A 23,902-nucleotide genomic window follows, 5' to 3' on the forward strand; every position below is an offset into this window, starting at 1 on the left:
GCAAATCTGTACATCAACAGTGAACTCATTTTCTACAAAAGTGCCAAGAACATACATTGGGGAAAGAACAGTCTCTTCAATAAATGGTGCTGGGAAAACTGGATATCCATATGCAGAATGAAACAAGACCCCTATCTCTTGGCATATTAAAAATCAATTTAAATATATTAAAGGCTTAAATCTAAGACCTTAAAAAATTAACCTACTAAAAGAAAACACTGGGGGAAACTCTCTTAGATATTGGTCTGGGCAAAGATTTCTTGAGAAATACTCCACAAACACAGGCCACCAAAGCAAAAACGGACAAGTGGGATCACATCCAGTTAAAAAGCTTCTGCACATCGAGGAAAAACAATCAACAATATGGAGATTCAACTCACAGAATGGGAGACAATATTTGCAAACTACCCATCTGACAAGGGATTAATAATCAGGAAACAACTTTATAGGAAAAAAACCTAATAATCTAATTTAAAACTAGGCAAAGGATCTGAATAGAGATTTCTCAAAAGACAATACAAATAGCAAACAGATATATAAAAAGGTGCTCAACACCACTGATCATCAGAGAAATGTACCTCAAAGCTACAATAAGATATCATCTCACCCCATTTAAAATGGCTTTTTTCCAAAGACAGGCAATAACAAATGCTGATGAGGATGAGAAAAGGGAACTCTCATACTCTGTCAGTAGGAATGTGAATTAGTACAACCACTATGGAAAACAGTTTGGCGATTCCCCCCAAAATTAAATATAGAGCTACTTTATGATCTTGCAACCTCATTGCTAGATGTAGACCCAAAAGAAAAAATAACAGTATAACAAAGAGTTATCTGCATTCTCATATTTGTTTTAGCTTTGTTCACAATAGCCAAGATGTGAAAGCAACCGAAGTTTCCATCAATAGATGAACGAATAAAGAAAATGTGGTACATACATATACAATAGTGTACTATTCAGCCATGAAAAGAATGAGATCATTTGCAACAACACAGATGGAAATGGGGATTATTGTGTTAAGTGAAAAAAGCCAGGCACAGATAGACAAACTTCCCATATTCTCACTTATTTGTGGGAACTAAAAATTAGAACGATTGAATCATGCAGATAAAGACTAGAATGATGGTTACCAAAAACTGAGGATGGTGGAGGTGTGCAATGGGGAAAAATGGGAATAGTTAGGGGTAAAAAATATAAAGAACAAATAGTATCTAGTATTTGATAGCACAACAGGGTGAATATAGTAAATAATGATTTAATTGTACATTTTAAAATAACCAAAAGAATATAATTGGATTGTTTGTAACACGAAGGATAAATGCTTGAGGGGATAAATACCCCGTTTACCACGATGTGATTATTATGTATTATTTGCCTGTACCCAAATATCTCATACTCCATAAATGTATACACCTACTATGTACCAACAGAAATAAAAAATAACAAAACAAAAAACATTGTTTAGCAAGCCCAGCTAAGAGTCATCTGACTCTCTAGCAAATGTGATTTTGTTTAACTTATTATATATGAATTATGGAATCTCAGACATTGTATAATTACATATAGATAGATGTTATAGAAAACTGCTAAATTGTATCTTTTTAGTGTGGTAGAAAAGATAATCCCAAAGATTAAGGTCTTATTACCCCTTTTTAGAGCTGTATGAAATAAAATGAATATTTTTGTCATGTTGATATTTTTTAACTTTTAAGTTCAGAGGTACACGTGCAGGTTTGTTATATAGGTAAATCTGTGTCATGAGACATTAACTGGATTACGTCTAATTTAACAATTTTATTTTAGTGTTCATTTTTTGCTCTGATTATGTAAAATCACACTTTTCATATTCTTTTTTGAACAGGCTTTGTTATCCTGCTATCCCTCATTAATTAGTTAAATACAGGGTTTGATGTGTTCATTATGTATTTGTTTGAGAATTATGTTTTATGATATTTAAAAAATTAGATTTGACAGCCAGTCTATAAAAAATTAAATTACTAATGACAACAGCTGTGTTTTCTGGATACACTCCATGAATAAATGCCAGTAGGTAAGCTGCTCGAGGTTTCAAGAGATCAGGTGTTATATCAAGACTCTATATTACCTTAAAGGATAAATACTAAGCTATCCCTGGAATTATCCCAGAGATAAATACCTTAGCATGGTATTTATCCTTCAGCTTCTGCTACGGAGCATGGTTGAGAGAAAAACCAGTGAGAATCTTCTTCAGATACAGACTGAGGCATGGAAAATGGATGGCATATACAAATAAATCAATGACAAATTACAAATTAATCAATCCAAAGTAAGTAAAATAAGTGGGCTCTGTTATGAAGCAGGCCTAATTGCTTCAGAGCCTGCAGGTCCCAAGGTCAGTTTCCTAGCAAGAACTAAATTTAATACAACTCAAACAGCAGCAGCCTAGGGAATCCCAGGGCTCATTAAGCTAAGCAGTGTTGTAAGAACCATAAAAACCTCAGATACAGCTAGAGTCCTAGGGATAGGAGATATTTCCAGTTCATGCAGCCAGCCCTCAACTCGGGCTTGGCCTATAAAGAAGCAGTTAAGACATGCATTGGGCAGCTGCGTTGGTCATCTGAAGGTTGCCCATTTTGCTGGCCTGAAGCTGAAGACAGGGTTGGTAGGATGAATGGCAGGAAAACATCTTCCTTCCTTGAAACCACATAGCTTCTGACAAGCAAAGATGTAGGTTTCTCAGATATATTTATTCAAAGCTCCCCTCCCCTTCCTGCTCCTCTGTCTGACTCTGATGCTATTTTTATGTTTACTGTTGTCCTCACTCTTTTCCTCTATATACTCTGGCATTGATCATTTTTACATTTAAGAGATCATTTGAGTTTTGTTGTTTTAAATTTACTCTTAGAAACATTCACAGAACAGTGAAATTCCTATAGCATCAAGGAATTCCAGGGCTAGTGGCATCTTAGAAGGTAGTTGCAAGATTTGGATAAGATAGGACCAAATTCACATAACTGAAGGCACGGGTTTCATGGCAATATTGTCTTAAGACTACCTAATTCTGCTATAGACCCTTCTAGATTCCGTTTTCCATTTCTTTAATTATTAAAGTTTCTTTTTACTAAAATCTTCTTTACTTTCCACAGGTGCAATATAGAATGAAATGTTTCAAACAAAGCCAAAGAAGTTTAGAGCAGAAAGATTGTTTCTTTCTCAATAGAGAATACCACTGTAGGTACCATCTTCAACTAATGGTGTCCACTTCTTGGTTTTCAGGAGAAATTTAAAAATGCATCAAATGCCTCCAGAAGGAATTCATATGGAATTGAAACTCCAGCTAGCAAATCACTTTCTATTGTTGAGTTAGTCAAATTTCCTCCTCTAATAATGCATTTAGTTCCACACAGACCAAAATAAATACAAGACAAACATAATAGCAAAATATAGTATACTATTATGCTTAAAGCACACACATGCACAAGTACCAGGAGAAAAATTTTACTCCTTTTCTTCATATTTTCCTCATAAACATCTCTGGTTCCCTGTTTAGAAAGACGAGTGACCAGCTGCTCAGCTGCACACAAGTAGCCTTTGATTATTTAAGGAGCTTTAGTTTGTCCTCTTCTCTCAAAGCAGGGTCCTTCCATAAAGACTTTCATTTTGCATTAAGCATTCTCAATTATTTTGGCTCATTTTGTGTACTTAAAATTTTTATTGACTTTTTCACATTCTTAGGTTATTTTTAGGCTCTGAAACATGAAATGCTTGATAGGGCCTGATCTTACTGCTAATGGGGTAATGGAGCTGGTATTTTTGAATGTGGCTTTCCATGCTCTGCAGGGCTTTGGCAAGGGAAATTATGTTGTGATTGGGGGTAGTTTTGGGGTATAGACATTCCTTCATGTTGATGGGTGTCGTGTTCTTTTCATTCTTCACAGAACAGTCACAGGCTTAGTTTCTTACTGTGATCAGACTTCAGAAACACAGAAGCTGGGAGGTGACTACCAAATGTGGAAATGTTATTCAACCTAAAAGGGAGCTTTCTATATTGTTTAGTGTTATGTTTCATATTGGCTGAAGATTGCAAATTTATTGTCAGTAAAAAAAAATCCAAGAATAACCAGAATCCAGCCCTTACCTTGATTAAAACTCAAATAACTAACATACAGGGTTGCCTATTTTTATCTTAAGTAATTGTAAAGATTTTGATATTATTAATCAAAATCTTATCAGCGTAATCACCTAGGGACTGTCCAGAATATTTATAGTACTAAAATTTCCTAATATTAAATCTTACTTTAAACAAGTAGGCTGTAAACTCAGGTTTATAAATGGACTGTAGTAATTTGGGTTAAAACATATTTTACATATTCTTCTCTTATTTAATCTATCCTTCTGATGTATTTAGTTTTAATATTGTCTGTTTTAATATAATTGTTTCTTTCTCAACATATGTTTGGTGGAAATAACAAGTGTACCATACACCCTGGGTATACTTTATATTAGGAAATAATCACATAGTTTCTCAGCCGTATTCTGAGACTAAATTATAACAGTACTTTAGATTATGTGTTCCCATTGTTTTCTGGCTTCTAGAAACCTTTTTTAATTAAAAAAATAACTTTGGTTTCTCTTTCTCAGACTTTTCCAGTTTTCCCAAGATTATTTTTAAAAATTAGATCCATAATTTTAATGAGACTTGACCCCTGTTAATTATGCATTAAATTAATTATGTTAATTAATTTTCAGATAACTGAAAAGAACATCAAAATGATGTTTTCTTATGGAAATTTGCAGTCCTTGGTGCATCCAAAAAAGGTTGGAGAATTTTCAATATAGCAGAGCTCAAGTAGGGCTGTACGTATAACAGCAAATCATTCCCTAACTTGTATTTCTTGCTTTGTTTTATTTTCCAATTGATTCTAGAAAGTGAGGTGATTCCTTCTATTAGTTATGAGATTATAGATTTAGATGCACCTGTGCACCTGGTTATATAGGCAGTTGGAGGATGGTCACAAACATAGTGTGACAGAGGCATCCAAAGGTGGCTTGAGCCCTGAATCTCTCTCTCACCGGCTTATCTTGGAATAATATCCTAGAGAAAGTTTTCTTGTCATTAGGGGTTTTTATTTTTAGAATTTAAGTACTTTTCTGCATTGTCTTTGTAAATACCTGATATCTAGTATGAAGGATTTTATTGGGTAACATTCTCTGAATGACTCGATAGAACCAAGTGCAACATGGATCATGGATTACAAAGCTTGGGACACAAAATAAAATCTTGTCTTACTTCATATTTTGCTTATAGCTGGTTCTAGATAAAAAATATTCTAGACAGAGAAGCATCTACTGATTTTTAACTACTTCAATGGAAGAAATGTATCAACGTTCTCTGATTTTCTGTTTGTAATCCAAGGTACTGTCACCAAACATTGGGGATGAGTATGAGTGTAGAGCAGGGGAAAATGGATCTAACAATATCTTAGCAAATCCTTTATTTTCTTATGGATCTATGGTTGTTGAACAGTCCAGAAGCAATACAACTCTGATTTCTCTTGTTACTCTGTTTTATAAAAGGGTCATGGTGGGCTTTTGTGCATGCCCCCTTGATGTGGGTCATGGCCCTTGGTCTCTTCTCTTGGTGATTAGTGTCTTTTAATCATTGTCCTACTCATTCTGAGTCTGATGCTTCCCTATATCTTAAAGACTGAGACTATTTCTTCTTACCTCATTTTTACAAACTTTCCAATTTCTGTGACCTGGGATACTAAAGACAAAAAAATATGAGCTCTTTTTCAATCCTTCCTAAATGATTTGTTTCCTAATACGTTTATTCATAGTAATTACTAACTTGTGAACAACATAGCAATTTGTTGTTTACAATACATTATTCCTTTGATTTGATAAATTATTGGGCTTCTGCTATGCAGTAAGTATTGTGCTGTGGTTACAAAGATGAGTAAGATATATTTCCTCATCTTGAGAGATCTAGCTATTTTTTTATAGTGCTCAAAGGCATTACATTTGGTTCTCAAAACAATCTTGGGAGATATTATTAACTCTGCATTAAACTGAATAACCAAATAATAAAACTCAGAGAGGTTTATTTCCTTGCCTGAGAGTACTCCATTGGTAATGGTGGAGCTAGGCATTGGATCTAGATACTCCATTCCAGAACTTTTGTCCTTAGAGGACATTATTCTGTCTATTAAAAGAAATGGAAAGATTAGCATGCACTTATCACCTCATGTCCAGGTCATTATGTTTCTTTCTAGTTTACTGTTAATGCAATTTAAAAGTATTACAGAAATAAAGAGTTGGAAGAAACGAACAAAATTCCTTGTTCTATCAATGTAAGAGTGTACTGCCTATACTACCTCATAGATCTTGCATAAATAATTTTTATATAATTTTTATACTATCTATCTATCTATCTATCTATCTATATCTACCTTAAATCTCCCTTGTTCTGATTTAATTCTTCTTTCTCTAGGTCACTTGATATTCTTGGCTTAATGAAAAAAGAACAAGATTCCAACGTGACAGAATTTGTTCTTCTGGGCCTATCATCTTCTTGGGAGCTGCAGCTATTTCTCTTCTTACTATTTTTGTTTTTTTACATTGCTATTGTCCTGGGAAACCTCTTGATAGTGGTAACAGTGCAAGTCCATGCTCACCTGCTCCAGTCTCCTATGTATTATTTTTTAGGTCATCTCTCTTTCATTGACCTATGCCTGAGCTGTGTTACTGTGCCAAAGATGTTAGGGGATTTCCTACAGCAGAGCAAGAGCATCTCTTTTTCAGGATGTCTGACCCAGATCTACTTCCTCCACTTTCTAGGAGCCAGTGAGATGTTTCTGCTGACAGTCATGGCCTATGACAGGTATGTTGCCATCTGTAACCCTTTGCGCTACCTTACAGTCATGAATCCCCAGCTATGCCTTTGGTTAGTTCTTGCCTGCTGGTGTGGGGGTTTTATCCACTCTATCATGCAGATCATACTAGTCATCCAGCTGCCTTTCTGTGGCCCCAATGAACTGGACAACTTCTACTGTGATGTCCCACAGGTCATCAAGCTGGCCTGCATGGACACCTATGTGGTAGAGGTGCTGATGATAGCCAACAGTGGTCTCCTGTCTCTTGTCTGCTTCTTGGTCTTACTATTCTCTTATGCTATCATCCTGATCACCCTGAGAACACACTTCCGCCAGGGCCAGAACAAAATCCTCTCTACCTGTGCCTCTCACCTGACAGTGGTCAGCCTGATCTTCATGCCATGTGTATTCATCTATTTGAGGCCTTTCTGCAGCTTCTCTGTGGATAAGATATTCTCCGTGTTTTACACAGTGATTACACCTATGTTGAACCCCCTTATCTACACATTCAGAAATGCTGATATGAAGACAGCTATGAAGAAACTGAGAATAAAACCATGTGGCATTCCATTGCCTTGTTAAAGAATGAGCAGAAGAGGTGATTTGAAAAACATACTCTTTCTTGGAAGACTCTTAACTCATCTTGTACATGTGTAAAAACCATTTTGATGACTTTGGTATAAAAGAGAAGACAGCATACAGATTATAATGGACCACTCTTGATTACGATTTAAAAGCACAGGTGGCACTCCAGAAAGCCACCTATGCCTTTTGACCATAATCAAGAGAACTCGGGAACTCAGGAGAATTTACTGGCCACAAATGATAAAAAGCATTAATTGAGTCCTAGGATTAGAGGACACCTTGAAAGATCAACTTTCCTATCTTTATGTCTCTAAATACTCTTCATTTATTCAATTTGTTCCACTTTTTAAATCTATTCAAATGAAAGAAGATATATCTCTTTTTGTGTTCCGTTCCTCCAGCGTTTAATGATTCCTAGTGTTAGGAAGTTCCTTCTGAGGTCTCATCAGATCCTCTTCTGAAGTAGTGTGAATTTCTTTGTTCTGTTACTAACAAAGCCTGAGAACAGTAACAACCACCCTATGTAGTAGTATTTACCTTGGAACTATGTTCCATAGTGTCCCAAATTTTAGAAATGCAGTCAGGCATCACTCTAATGAACATAGGCTCTTAACCAAGTTTATGTGTGAGAGAAAGGAAGTCCAGGAGTGCTGGGGTGATGGAAGCTGTCAGTATTCTGTTGTAGAGGCTTCTCAAGAAGAGGTACCCAATTTTACATTGAGTTTCTCTTTGAGTGGAATTACAGTGGGGGTGAATAGGTAAGCTGGCTCTTCAACTAACCATAATGTGGTCTTCCTCCTCTAAAGGAAAGGAGGAAGAAATGAACTGTGGTTGAAAGCACTTATTCTTGAGATGCTCACAGTTATTACCTCTGAGTCTCAAACATGCTTTGAGGAATAAATAATATTACCTAACTTCATTTTTGAGAATGAACTCAGAGTTAAGTGACTTGCCAACGACCACCTAGAAAAAATGTAATCAATCAATAAAGCTGCTTGTAATCCCAGCACTTTGGGAGGCCGAGGTGGGCGGATCGTCTAAAGTTGGGAGTTCGAGACCAGCTTGACCAACATGGAGAAACTCCATCTCTACTAAAAATACAAAATTAACTGGGTGTGGTGGCACGTGCCTGTAATCCCAGCTACTCAGGAAGGCTGAGGCAGGAGAATCACTTGAACCTGGGAGGCAGAAGTTGCAGTGAGCTGAGATCACACCACTGCACTCCAGCCTGGGCAACAAGAGAAAAACTCTGTCTCAAAGAAAAAGAAAAAGAAAGCTAATAATTATATAATGAAGTTAATATTTTATTTCTCCTCAGAAAGAGTATTTATCCCAATTATACAGATTTCTCTCTTTCTTTCTTTCTTTCTTTCTTTCTTTCTTTCTTTCTTTCTTTCTTTCTTTCTTTGTCTTTCTTTCTTTTTTCTTTCTCTTCTTTTCTTTCTTTTTTCTCTCGTGTCTTTTTTTCTTTCTTTCTTTTTTTAAGACAGAATCTCACTCTTGTCTCCCAGGTTGGAGTACAGTGGCACGATCTTGGCTCACTACAACCTCCGCCTCCCAGGTTCAACTGATCCTCCTGCTTCAGCCTCCCAAGTAGCTGAGATTACAGGCACCGGCCACCATGCCTGGCTGATTTTTGTGTTTTTAGTAGAGACGGGATTTCTCCATGTTGGTCAGGCTGGTCTTGAACTCCTGACCTCAGGTGATCTGCCTGCCTCGGCCTCCCAAAATGCTGGGATTACAGACGTGAGCCACCACACCCGGCCAGATTACTTAATTTCTATAATACCTGTGTAGGAGCTTCAGAGCTGGAAGATCCCTAAAAAGGTTAACTTAAACATTTATGTTTAAGATTATCTGTCTCTGATGTAGGATCCTTGCAATATTTTATGGCTATGAAAATGTCCTTATTCTATTTACTATATAAGATAATAACAAACTTTTAACAATGTTTTTATATTTTGTCACTTTATCTCCTAATTAATTGACATAGAGAGGCTTTTATGATTACTTAGCTGAAAAATACACCTCTGAAAAAAATGTCTGAAACTCCATCTAATCCTAGGATATACTGGAAAATTGCGATACCCCTAGCCGTGTAAGAGCTTTCTTGATATAGGGACAAAAAATGTATTTTTATTTTTGTGTTGGGAGTTAATGACTTTATATTTAAGAAGCCATATGTATGTATGTGTATATGCATATATTGCTACAGAAGGACTCCTCACAGACTACGAACTAGGCTGCCATTTGGGAGATTTCTAAATAGCATGGGTGAGGGTGAGAATGGCATACCTGGAACATCATGTTCTCCTCTTTCGCTTCACTCAACATTTTCAGAGTTTTTTTTTGCATACAATGAATATCCTGAAGAGCAGTATGATATCCCAAAGATAGTATTTTGAACATCCTGAAGAGCTGGAAACTGCCCGAGAGTAGTGTGTGAGTTAACAGAAAGGTTTGACTGGTGCTAGGGATTACCAGGCATGTTTCAAGGACATAGAGCTCCAGGGGTTCTCTTAGTATAAGCCAGCTGCAACATCCCCTTTTTCTGATGTTCTTCTTTCATAGCAAAATGTATAGTCTTGGCAAATCATTTTAAATGTCCTGTTGATAGCTGGAATTGGTAGCATTATTTTAAGAAAAGCAAGAGCTTTTTGTATTCCCTTCTGCATTTTCAAGTCTCTGTTTAACCAATTATATATATTAAAATGCTTTTTATTAATAATGATGAACTTTCTGTTTCTTGAGACTGCACATGATTGTTATTATCTAGGTACCTAGTCCTCCAGAATTTCCTGTTCAGATACCATGAGCCCACTTTCACAGCTTGCCTGAGCCTCTTCTCTGGGTCTTTCCTCTTTAGAGTGGACCATATCATGTGTGCATCCCTAGACTGCAGAGGTATTGAGGGGCCCTGTGTGCAACATGTGTGGACAAAGCCTCCACATGTGGGTAGCAGGGTCCACATTCATCCATGAGAGACCCCTTATGGTGGGGTTTGGAACTAGAGAAGAGGTGGACTGAAGGTCTCACAGTCAAAGGCCTGCTCTGTTCATGCTGACACATTCTGGTGGAGAAATTTAAGGAGCCTGGGGATTTTGGATTGGAAACTGGCCTTCTAGTAGTTATGAGGCTATGAGAAGATATTTTATTTACATTTTGTTAGCTTGCTGTGTAGCTTTTAGTCATATGTTACATGGGCTTCATTTGTACTCTTGCCTTGGGTCTCGTAGACATTTGGGATGGATTTTCTTGTTCTGTACAGCTCTTATGGCCCTCTCAGGTACTGAAATAACTCATAGGAGACAAAGACAAGCCTGATTCATGAAATCATGGGAGAATTATTTACTTCATATTTCCAAGACACATCATGGGAACTAAAGATAAGCACATTTATAGCCTAACTCTAAAGTAGACATTGTAACTGGGCCAATATAAACCAGGAAACCCTACCCACTCGTTGCCAAATTTCTGCCTCTAAAAGCCCTAGAAACTAGAAGGTATTATTAGAGAGACACCAGCATGCCATCATAATATTTACACCAGATTTAGAGAAAATATCTCCTGGAAGATGTTCCTCTAATAAAAAACTGCTAGTGATTTTTGGATCTTTTAGTATGTCTTCATTTATTGTTATTATCCACTTATTAATTCAACAATTATTTGCTGTGTGCTATTATGTGCCTGGAAATGTAGGCATCTTGCCATTTGGGCCTTCCACTAAGCATCAATAGATCACCCAAATATCTAATTGTAGAGTCTCTCAATGTCTACTAGTGGGAGGTGAATAGCATTTTAAGGCAATGTGTGAGCCCAGATGATTGAGGAGAGTAGAATGGAGAGGTCCAAACTGTGGACTCTGTAGTCAAATGGTCTTATCATGGCTCAGCTCCACCATATACCAGAGGGCAAATGACAACCTCTCAATACCTCTTTGTCTGTACAATGAGGACAATAATAGAACCCAACTCACAGGGTTTTTTGAAAAACTAAACAAAATAATACTTATAAAGCTCTAGTAAGAATGTCTACATATGGTCAGAATTCATTATATATTGATTGATTATGTTGTTATTATTACTAATTGTTCTCGTAAATTGAAAGGGGAACAAGCCTGAAAGAATATTGTACAATTGTTTAATCCTAGAGAATCAAAGAACAGAAAGATGAACCTGACTCCAGACCATTATCAGGTGACAGCAAAATTCCTAATAACTGCCTTATTCATATTGAAACTGGCCTTGGCATAATAACTTTTATGTTAGGTGATGTATATGCCCTCAAAATTATGTAAAATATTTATATTTTAGGTCTTTTTTTTTTTTTTTTCTATTTATGGCTAGCTGGTTATCTAAGCACTCTTCATTGAATAGGGGGTTATCCTATTCAATGAAGATTGCCTGTTTTTGCCTACTTTGTTGAGGATTAAAGGCTGTAAGTGTGTGGTTTTATCCCACACGCCTATTCTCTATTCTGTTTCATTGGCCTATGTGTCTTTTTATTGTGCCAGTACCATGCTGTTTTGGTTACTGTAGACTTATAGTTTGAAGTCAGGTAATGTAATACCTCTGGCTTTGTTGTTTTTGCTTAGGATTGCTTTGGCTATTTGAGCTCTTTTTTTGGTTCCATATGAATTTTAGAAGAGGTTTTTCTAATTCTGTGAAGAATGACGTTGATAGTTTGATAGGAATAGCATTGAATTTGTATATTGCTTTGGGCAATATGGCCATTGTAATGACATTAAGTCTTTCAATTCATGAGCACAAAATGTTTTTCCGTTAATTTGTGTTGTCTCTGATTTCTCTGATCAGTGTTTTGTAGTTATGCTTGTTGAGATCTTTCATCTTGCTGAAATGTTTTCCTAGGTATTTCATTTTCTTTGTGGCTATCGTATATGCAATTATGCTCTTGATTGGACTCTCAGCCTGGGCATTATTCGCATATAGAAATGTTTACTGATTTTTGTACATTGATTTTGTATCCTGAAACCTTGCTAAAATTGTTTATCAGTTCTAGTGGCCTTTTGGTAAAGTCTTTTGAGTTTTTAAACTATAGAATCATTGTCAGTGAAAATACATAGTTTGACTTCTTCCTTTCCTATTTATATGACTTTTCTTTTTTTTTTCCCCGATTGCTGTAAATAGGACTTCCAGTACTATATTGAATAGGAGTTGTGAGAGTGGACATCCTTGTCTTGTTCCAGGTCCCAAGAGGAATGGTCTCAGCTTTTGCCCATTCAATATCATGTTAGCTGTGGGTTTGTCATAGATGGCTCTTATTATTTTGAGATATGGTCTTTTGATACCAAGTCTGTTCAGGATTTTTATCATGAAAGGATGTTGAGTTTTATCAAAAGCTTTTTCTGCATCCATTAAGATGATCATATTGTTTTTATTTTTTATTCAGTTTATGTGGTGAATCAAATTGATTTGTATATGTCAAGTCAACCTTGCATCCCAGGAACAAAGCCTACTTGATCATAGTGAATTAACTTATTGATGTGCTGCTGAATTCGGTTTGCTAGTATTTGTTGAGGATTTTTGCATCCATGTCCATCAGGATATTGGCCTGATGTTTTCTTTCTATGCTTTGTCTCTGCCAGATTTTGGTAATAGGCTGATGTTAACTTCATAGAACGAGTTAGGGAGGAACCCTTCCTTTTTGATTTTTTTTGGGAATAGTTTCAGTAGGATTGGTACCATTTCTTCTTTATATGTCTGGTAGAATTCAACTGCGAATCCCTCTGGTCCTGGGCTTTTTTTGGTTAGTAGAGTTTCTTTTTTTAATTACTGATTCAATTTCAGAGCTTGATATTTGTCTATTAAGGATTACAATCTCTTCCTAATTCAATCTTAGGAGATTGTGATGTTTCAGGAATTTATCAGTTTCTTCCAGATTTTCTAATTTATGTGCATGGAGTTGTTCATAGTATTCTCTGAGGATCTTTTTTATTTCTGTGGGATCAGTTGTAATGTCATTTTTGTCCTTTTTGACTATACTCATTTGGATCTTCTTTTTTTATTATTTTTAATCTAACTAGCAGTCTACCAGTCTTATTTTTTCAAAAGACCAACTCTTGGTTTCATTGACCTTTTGTACAGATTTTTGCACCTCAATTTCATTAAGCTGTTCTCTAATTTTAGTTATTTCTTCTCTTCTGCTTGCTAGGGAGTTGGTTTGTCCTTTATTTTCTGATTCCTTGAGGTGAAAAGTGCAAGAGGATGAAGGTAGACCCTTGCTTTTCACCATATAAGAAAATTAACAGGATGGATTAAAGATTTAAATGTAAGACCACAAACTATAAAAATCCTAGACCAAAACCTAGGAGATATTCTTCTTGACATTGGCCTTGGGAAGAAAAATTAGCTAAGTCCCCCAAAGAAATTGCAACAAAACCAAAAATTGACAAGTGGGACTTAGGTGAACTAAAGTGCTTCTATACAGAAAGAGAAACTATCAAGAGGGGAAACAGACAACTTACAGAATGGGAGAAAATATTTGCAAACTATGCATCTGACAAAGGTCTAATATCCCAAATGTAAATGGAACTTAAACAATACAATGGACAAAAAACAAAAAGCCCTATTAATAATGGGAAAAAGACATGAATAGATCATTCTCAATAAAAAGACATACAAGCAGCCAACACACATATGAAAAAATGCGTATCATCACTAATTGTCAGAGAAATTCATATCAAAAACACAATGAGATACCATCTCATGCCAATCAGAATGGCCATTATTAAAAGTCAAAAACAACAGATGCTTGTGAGCCTATAGAAAAGAAAGGAGTGCTTATACAGTGTTGTTGGGAATGTAAATTAGTTCAGCCTCTGTGGGCAGAATTCTGGAGACTTCTCAAATCACTTAGAACAAAGCTACTATTTGATCCAGCAATCCTATTTCTCTCTCTCTCTCTCTCTCTCTTACATATATATATATAAAAATAAAATAGATTATGACAAATAGATTATGCCAAAAAGACCAAAAAGACACATACACTTGTATGTTCTTCTCAGCACTATTCAGTAAAGACAGAATCAACCTAGGTGCCCATACATGGTAGACTAGATAAAGAAAATATGGTATATACATGATCAGATACTATGCAACCACAAAAAAGAATGGAATCATGTCTTTTGCAGCAACATGAATGGAGCTACAGGCAATAATCCTAAGCAAATTAATTTGGGAACAGAAAGTCAAATACTATATGTACTCACTTACCAGTGGGAGCTAAACATTAAGCACACATGGACATACACATGGGAACAATAGACACTGCGGACTACAAGAGGTGTGAGGAAGGGTGGGGGATGGGTTGGGTACCTGTTGAGTACTATACTTACTACCTTGGTGCAACAAATCCACATAACAAACCTGCACATGTACCCTCTGTATCTAAAATAAAAGTTGAAATTTAAAAAGGAATGAAAGGGAATGAATAAAGCAGATGTTTATAGGCCCTCCCAAATTTCTGGCTTACAACATGCTTTCGAAGATTTTATAAAATCATTTTTAAATTTAATAATTTTAAAAATTTGGAATAGTTACAGATTTACATAAATGTTGGATATCACAGAATATAATTATACCTCATGCTATTTTTCTTATTGTTATATTACTATGGTACATTTGTCAAACAAATAAACCAATATTGATGCATTATTATTAATTACATTGTACCTTTTATTCAGATTTCATTAGTTCTTCCTTAAGGAAATGGCTTACTCATGTTGTCCACTTTTTATTTATCATGGCAGTTATTTAATTTATTGTCCTTATGTTCTTTATGTTCCCAAAAAGCTTTTTGAAATTATTCTGTAAATAAATACTTGAAAATACCTGGTGAGCTTCCATTACTTAGAGGAAATGGTGAAATCTATAACATAAATACAGTGCAGTTCTAGTTTTTATCTCTTTAAGTGAACATCTGACTCCCCCTCCACTCTGCCCACATCTGTGCATGTTTTCTTATTTATTTACTTGACATGTAAAACATGTATATATTTGTCATGTACAACATGTTTTGAAATATGTCTACATAGTAAAATGGCTCAGTTGAGTCAATTAACGTATACATCCTAGCCCTACCAGTCTCTCCCTCTTATTTCATCAAACCTATACTTTCTTGTTTCCATGTTCTATCCTACCTCAGATTCTGGTATACATATTATGAGATTCTATAGGGGTATAGGTTCTGCATGGTGATAAGAAAATGTAGGATAATAACTAATATTTCTCATACTAAAATACCACTCTACACCTTAGGCCTTGTTCTAGTAGAAAAACTTGTTCCAAGATCAATTATCAATCCTAATTCCAATTTTTGCCCAGTCCTTTTCCACTGTTTGAACCTCTGAACTGTGTGCAGCTTCCTCATATTTGTATGCCTCTGAACATGCTGCTGCTTCTGCTGGAAACATTGACCAACTCTTCATCTTCAATACTCTAATTAAAAGCCTTATTTTCAGCCAGCTTTCAGCATGGTTTTACAAGGAGTTATTTAGTAGAGACTACACTTGCACTTTCTCTGCCTAATCATATTCTCCAGCTGCTTACCCAATCACTTGTCTATCATTTCCCTCAGGGTTTTGATGATGCATAAAGATTGCTGAGAGTTTCTTCCCTTTGGCAGCCAGGAACGTAGAAATCTTTTGCATACCAAGATCAGAAGCTATGGCATGGCTGTAAACTCACAAAATACTATCTTTCTGAGGGAGAGACAGCCAGAGAAAGAAGAGAAAGAGAAAACAAACTCAAGACCGCTTTTTAGGCTGTACAAGAGGAAATGTGGCACGTATATAAGAGAAGCATCATTATATAAATCTCAGTCTTTTAGTGTGCGTATCTTGGTATCGATCACATTTTTATTTCAAAGGCTTTTCTGATCCAAGATCTTGGATTGTTCAAATCCATGCGGTGGGACCACACTCAAGAAAAAGTCCAGGGTAAGCTTTCCATCTAGAATGATACCTTAACTACCAGTGAAGGAGGCAAGGTCAGTTGTCATTGATTCAAATTACATTCGAAGATAAATTCTTTACTTCTATAAATTCTTCACCTGCTTTATAACATCTTTTCTAGTAATTAATTTAAGAAATATTATATTACAATTTAAAGTGTGTGTCAATATAATTTCAATTGGAATTGAGTCCTAGGTTTACTAGGTTTACCATCATCAGTAAACTTAGATAATTTAATTCCCCTCTCTGTACCTTATTTTTTTCCCAATGGTTAGATGAGTGTGATAAAATCAAACAATCTCTAAAATCCTTTATACATAGATAAGTATAGGACTTAATGTAAATTATGCTTCAGTCTAAGATGATTTAGGGAGGTCATTTAAAACTGCTGCTCTAATATAAATGGTTTTATGTCAGGAATTGGGTCGCATTAAGTTTAGTAAATATTTATTAAGTGAAAGGATGCATTAATATTGGTACTTATGAAATATAAATCAAATAGATGATACCTTAAACAATCTATACATTGTGCTATGCCAACTCATTTGCAGATTTTTTTCAATATTTTTCCTTATCTTTCAGCTCCACAAAGATTAGTAAATTGTTTCCTCAATTGGGGCCGATTAGAGGAACAGGGTAGGATTAGCTGACATTATTTATTACACATGTGTCATAATGTCTCTATGAGGGATATTGAAGTCAAGAACACTATTGTACGAAAAGTTTTCCATGAGATAGGACTTGCTGTTAGGGAAGAAATCCCGAATAGTATATGGCTGCCCTTTGTAAATCCCTCAGGAGAGGGACTAAGACAATCTCTTTCCCAGAAGATTCCAAGAGTTGCATTCTTTGAAGTTGTTCTATTGGAAATAATTTGTGTAGGCTCATGGAGTTAAATAAACGAGGAAACTTTTTTCTTTAATTACACAAATCCCATTTTAACTAATATATATTCTTTAGCATTGTCTTAGAGAGATCAAGTTTAACCTAAGAACCTGGGTAGACCAGTAGAAACAATCCATCCCATAGAGGCTCTGGTTCATAGAGTTCAGATGTCTGATACCGGTGTTCCTGAAATTCCACCACAAAAACGATCAGGAGTTAGTCTGGCAGATTGTTTGTTGATTTTTCTGTCCATTATCTAATTTGAGTCTTACCATGGGTAGCATTATCTCACAGGGGAGGTTAATAGATGTTAGAAAAATTATGTTAATGTTACATAGCCTGAAGAAGCAGAGCTGTGAGTTGTTTTATCTTTAAATCCTGTGCTGTTTCTCCCAGCAAAGATAGCAAAAAGATCTTGAGTCCTAGACTTTGATTAATTTGATGAACTCCTCAGGAGGAGTCTAGATAAAGTTGAGTTGTCACCACTCAGGGTGATTACAGCAGCGGTCCAAACGTCTTTGGGCATCCATGCTTGAACTCTTGAATACATCTGTGCAAGGATATAGAATGTAGGCCGTTGCTGCTCCAGTCAAAGGAACATATTTGAGAGGGTAAGTGTGAGCAGTAGATACACAGTCTAAGATTTGGACAAGCATGAGCATGCATATAGATGAGAATCAAGAGATTAACATAGTAAGGAGGTTAGTGTTCTAAGATGACTCCTATCTAGGTGTCTGTCTCTCCTTCCAATCAGCATTTCTCTGATAGCTAAGATGGATAATGATAATTATATATTCACTTAAAGTATGTTATGCACATAAGTGCTTTATATGTACTATATATTTAATATGTGCAACACTCTATATAAATGTACTATTCTTATCCACATTTTACACTTGAGAATACTGAGGCAAAGGGAAGTGAAGTAACTTGCCTAAAGTCATAAAGTTAGTAAATGGTGAAGCTGAAATTTGAACCTAGACAAGTTGGGGTTCCAGGCATCTTCTTTTTTACAACTTCTCTTCCCCACCTTCCATCGCAGCTACTTTCCTCCTGTGGCCATGATCTTTCTTTATGGCACCCCAATTAATTCAAGATCAATTGCTAACTTTTAAGCTTAACACACAAGACTCTGTAATCTAGGCTTGCCTTCTTTTCAGCCTCATCTTCTGACACTTTTCTATGTGGCTTCTGTGCTGAATCATACTCAACTTGCTGGCACTCCCCAAAGAGGATGGTGTGATGATTTTTACCTTCACATATTCTATTTGCTAGGCCTGCAAAGTTCTTCCTGCCCTGTCTACTCTTTTGTGCCCACACCCTGCAATCCTCCTCATCATCAGGTTAACTCTAACTCATCTATCAGAATTCCACTCAGTGACAGCATTTGAAAAGGCAATCCTATCTCTCCTGGGCTTCCTTCCTGAGCCCTTTCCCAGAGAACTGTCACAGTTTACATGGGGACCTCCTCCACTTGATTGACAATACTTGCCAAATCAAATAATGACTGAATTAATGATCAGTATCCCATCACTTGTTATTACATCCCCACTGTAAATTTAATGTGAGAAAAGTTGGGCACAGACTCCATGCTGTGATGATCTTGCCAGTTGTAGCTATAGTCTTTGTCTCTAAATAGCGTATATAATTAAAAAAAAACTTTTCATGATTAGAAGAAAAGGAGTCTTTTGATTATTGTAGAAGGTTGAAGGCTTTCAAATGAGAAAGATATTTGGTGGCTTTGATGCCATCAGACCTAGGATATGCGTAGTAGTTAGGAAAATAAATCCTGAAATCCCATTGCCTAGGTTCAAATACCAACTCTGCCAGTCACTAGCTCTATGACCTTGGCAAGTTAGTTACTCTTTCTGTGCTTCAGTTTCCTCATTTCTGAAGTGGGAATAGTAGTGAGAGACTACTTTATAGGATCATTATGGGCGTTAAATGAGCTATAATATGTAAAACATCTAGAATCAAAGTTGGTATATAGTAAGTACAATATAAGTGTTTTCTATTTACCTAAATGTTTTTTCAACCCTAATGATTTTGCCAACTGGTGATGACTGAGAACAATTTGGCTTTGTTGGTAAAGGGCACAAACTGTTCAAAGATTTTAGGAATGTGAAACATATTCTCCAATTGAAGGACTTTGCACGATAAGAAAGCAATTGTTTAAATTCAGTTCTTTTTGTGGTGGCAAGTGCCTGTAATCCCAGCTACTCGGGAGGCCGAGGCAGAAGAATCACTTGAACCTGGAAGGTGGAGCTTGTAGTGGGCCAAGATTGCACCATTGCACTCCAGCCTGGGCGACAGAGTGAGACTTCCTCTCCAAAAAATAATGATAATAAAATAAAATAAATAATAAATTCAGTTCTTTTATGAGAAATTTATCTATGTATCTATGTTTCTATGTATCTACGTATGTATGTATGTATGTATGTATGTATGTATGTATGTATCTATCTATCTGTCTATCTAATCTATCTACCTATCATTTATTTAAGGATTTGTAAGTTAGGTGTGTTCTGGAATAAGAATACCACAATTATACTAGCCCTTTCACTGAAAATTATATTGGGCAATTTGCCTCTTTAATCTTTAGTGCTCTGCTCTGTAAAATGGAGATAATAAAAATTATGATATTATTGTGAGGATGGAATGAAGTAACATATGCAAAGAGTTTAGCACACAATTCTGCACATGGTAAAATGCTCAGTAAATGTTAGCAACTATTAATGATATTTCTTTAATGGATATGGGCAGATATTATAGCTATTATCTCAGAAATAAAATTATATATGTTTTTAATAGTTATAGTAGTTACATTATATAGGTTTTTTTTTTTTTTTGAGGCAGAGTCTTCACTCTGTCACCCAGGCTGGAGTGCAGTGGCACCATCTCGGCTCACTGCAAGCTCCGCTCCCGGGTTCGTGCCATTCTCCTGCCTCAGCCTCCCGAGTAGCTGGGACTACAGGCACCCGCCACCGTGCCCGGCTAATTTTTTGTATTTTAGTAGAGACGGGGTTTCACCGTGTTAGCCAGGATGGTCTCGATCTCCTGACCTCGTGATCCGCCCGCCTCGGCCTCCCAAAGTGCAGGGATTACAGGCGTGAGCCACCGGCGCCCGGCCCATTATATAGCTTTTAAATAATAATAAAATAGACCAAATTATAAATTGTGCTTACTGGAGAGATTCCATTTGATAGATTCAAATTAAAAGGAAACACCTCATAAATTCAAAACGTGTTCTATAGATCTCATTTGAATTCTGAAACAGTTTTGTGAGGTAAAAAATTTTATCATTCATCTTCTATAGATGAGAAAGCTGAGATTCAGGGAAGATAAATAGATTTATCCAAAGTTATAAAGCTGATGAGGGCACTCAGACTTACACCATTCAACTTTTGGCAGTGCTCTTTCTGCTGTCCATGCAGAAAAGAGGTATTCTAAGTAAAGACGGAAAATAGCTTGTAATTTTCATATTTCATAAAAGCCATTTTTATTTCAAGAAACTTTAGATCTTGTCTAATATTAATCTCCTTTAAGAATTTTTTTCCTGATTATTTTTCACCATTATTTTCTCTGTATGATGTAAGCATTCCTATTATAGTTTATAAAATGGTTTCAGACACTTATTTTTAAACTATCATTTATAACATTGTCTGTATGACAAATTTCATTCCTAATTTTTATCTATGATCACAAGGACAGAGAGTTATCTGGGTCTTTTTCAAGGCAAAGGGATTGAGCATGACAGGGACCTGCAAAGGGATTGAGGATGATAGGGAACTCAATAACTTTTAAATGTTTCAACTCTTCAGAGCAACATAGAAAAAAGTGTTTCTCTGTATAAGTTGATCACTTCTCATGTATTCCTTATTGGCAAACAAAATGGAATTTTCAACCTGCAGATCAAGGTTTATGATTCGGACTTTCTCAATGTTGATTTATAAGCACCAAAAATGACTTAATTTTTAATTGAATTGAGACTTTCAATCTAATTGAGAAATTGGAATCTGAGTCTTCCTCTCTTGATTAAATAAAATGTTACTTTTTCTATGGGTGAGTAGTATATATTATCTTTGAAGGATTCTGAAATTTTATACATCAGATCTTATACTCTGACTTCATGCTTTTATTTCGCCTCAAAAAATTAATTACTTAATTAAATAAACAAAGTTTTCACTCCAAAGCAAATTTCTGACAAGAGAAGTTGGAGGTGGGGAGAGAGAGCACTGATTAGGGAAAAACATTAAATTCAATAAAAAAGTCTCAGATTCTCTAGGTTATGGTATGGAGAAAAGGAACTATAAGACTAATTATGGAAGAAATTCAAATGTGAGTCAATAATGTGGAAATAAAGCTAATAACAAGAAAAATATTCATGAACTATGCTCAAGAAATATGAAGAACTTTCTCTACCATGTTTGACATTGTGTAGGTATTTTCACAAGACTCTTACTGTTAGGCTTTACCACGCTTACAATGGTTTATAACATGTATTTATTTTTGCAGAGAACCAGAGTCACTCCACCAGTCCAGCCTGGGGCCCCATGAAAGTGGCCAACAATGTCACTGAGTTTATATTCCTGGGACTTTCCCAAGATTCTGGAATGCAATTGATGTTCTTTGTTTTATTTCTCCTCTTCTACGTTGTGATCATGGTGGGAAATTTGCTCATTTTGCTTATGGTCTTTTCTGACTCCCGACTGCACACACCCATGTATTTCTTCCTCAGTAACCTGTCTTTTGTGGATATTGCCTATTCCTCAGCCACAGCACCCAAGATGATTGCAGACTTTGTTTCTGAGAAAAAGACTATTTCCTACTGGGGCTGTATAACTCAGATGTTTACCTTCCACTTTTTTGGTTGTGCTGAGATTTTTGTTTTGACTGTCATGGCTTTTGATCGTTATGCTGCTATCTGCCAACCCCTCCGTTACACTATCATCATGAGTGCTAATGCTTGTACTGTGCTGGCATCGCTGTCCTGGTTGGGGGCCTTGGGTCATTCCTTTGTTCAGACCCTCCTGACCTTCCAGCTGCCCTTCTGTAATGCTCAGGTTATAGACCATTACTTTTGTGATGTCCACCCGGTCCTAAAACTTGCCTGTGCTGATACAACTCTGGTAAATATGTTGGTAGTTGCCAACAGTGGTCTCATCTCCCTGGGGTGTTTTCTCATTCTTTTGGCCTCCTACACAGTCATTCTGTTTAGTCTTCGAAAACAGTCTGCAGAGAGCCGACATAAAGCTCTCTCTACCTGTGGATCTCATCTGACTGTAGTAACTTTCTTCTTTGTTCCATGTATCTTTATTTATCTCCGTCCATCCACCACTTTCCCATTGGATAAAGCTGTGTCTGTGTTCTATACCACCATCACCCCAATGCTGAACCCACTCATCTACACGCTGCGGAATGAGGATGTAAAGAACGCCATGAGGCGGCTACGGAGTAGCAAGATCTCCTTGAAGGAAAAGCAGAGAGGATAGTTTGTCAGAATTGCAAAATCAGAGATCCCTAATTTATTCATAATTTTAAAAATTGTTCTTAAATGCAGCTTTTATACTTTGTCTAACAGGAAATAATTTGAGGCTATTTTAGACAGGCTAAACTTAAACCTTTCCATACTTGGCAAGGTTTATCCTCTCTTACTTCTAGAGTAAAAGAGTTAACGCTGCTACTCAATAGCTCATTTAACCTCGTTAGATCCCTTCTATCTACATCAAACTCTCTTAAGCTACAAATCAATAATTTAGAAGGGGTTATAAGAGAAAGATATCCCTGATCATATCTTCTCACCAGATCATGTCTCTTCAAAAAAGAAGTCTAATTTACCAGAAGCTGCACTGTTGTTCCCTCCTTCTTTCCTTCCTTATTTCGTTTTCTTTTTCTTCCTTTTCTAGTATTTTCCTATAAATATTGCAAAATCTAGTTGGGGAAAGAGATTTTCAAGGAGATAATTATAATACAATACAACAAATGCAGACATAGAAATATATACTTCCTACAATGAAGAGGGTTAGTATAAATCAATAAATTGCCTGAAGGATGGTTTCTGTACAGGAAAGAAAATATAACTTTACATATTTTGAGGTGGACAGCAATTTCTTTAAAGATCCTCTTGGAAAATTTGAATACTCTTCTACTACATTACTATAATACTATTTTTACTGAAAGAAATCTTACTCTTTTTTGGCAATAAATACACAGACTAGATTAAAGCAACTAAAATGAGTTGATATTTGTACTATTGAAATGACTAAGGAGATGTAATTCTGTTATAAATTTTTAGTTGAACCTGTCTTCAGTTCTTTAAAAGAACAAAATGGAATAAGCACATTTTCTTTTTGTGGTATTCTTAGTAAAGTTGAAAAACAGATAAGTATTCTCTGTATTCTGGGAAAGGCATTTTTCTCCTGAGAAATTTTCTTAGTTCTTATCTCATGACTCATATTGTTCAAGAATTCTGCCCTGATTTTTATTAAACATTTATTTTCTATATGACTTAAGCAATCCTGTATATAATTTATAAAATATCACTTACTTTTTTGTCTTTGTTAATGGATTTTTATCTGAGATCCACCACTTATGAAGAATATAAGT

General features: G+C 35.9%; 2 protein-coding genes across 2 annotated transcripts; both read left to right on the forward strand.

The window, feature by feature from the left end:
* Positions 1-2,606: 2,606 nt before the first annotated feature.
* LOC103231329 (olfactory receptor 4Q3) lies at positions 2,607-8,561 on the forward strand. Its single transcript, XM_007990628.3, has 2 exons — positions 2,607-2,707; positions 6,474-8,561. Coding segments are annotated over exons 1-2 (966 nt in total). The 5' UTR covers positions 2,607-2,705; the 3' UTR covers positions 7,438-8,561.
* A 7,801-nt stretch (positions 8,562-16,362) lies between these two features.
* LOC103231518 (olfactory receptor 4S2-like) lies at positions 16,363-22,788 on the forward strand. The gene is made up of 3 exons (XM_007990927.2): positions 16,363-16,396; positions 16,994-17,047; positions 21,812-22,788. The coding sequence occupies exons 1-3, from the start codon at positions 16,363-16,365 to the stop codon at positions 22,786-22,788; spliced, it is 1,065 nt and encodes a 354-aa protein (XP_007989118.2).
* The last annotated feature ends 1,114 nt before the right edge of the window (positions 22,789-23,902 follow it).

Source organism: Chlorocebus sabaeus, chromosome 29 (assembly GCF_047675955.1).
Source record: "Chlorocebus sabaeus isolate Y175 chromosome 29, mChlSab1.0.hap1, whole genome shotgun sequence".
Classification (NCBI taxonomy): Eukaryota; Metazoa; Chordata; class Mammalia; order Primates; family Cercopithecidae; genus Chlorocebus; species Chlorocebus sabaeus.

What these genes read in the sequence shown, in the direction of transcription:
- LOC103231518 (XM_007990927.2), top strand. Translation starts at nt 16,363, where the DNA reads ATGCGGTGGGACCACACTCAAGAAAAAGTCCAGG. An exon ending in CACTCAAGAAAAAGTCCAGG is followed by an intron (nt 16,397 to 16,993) that starts GTAAGCTTTCCA and finishes CTTATCTTTCAG; the next exon opens with CTCCACAAAGATTAGTAAAT. An exon ending in GGGCCGATTAGAGGAACAGG is followed by an intron (nt 17,048 to 21,811) that starts GTAGGATTAGCT and finishes TTATTTTTGCAG; the next exon opens with AGAACCAGAGTCACTCCACC.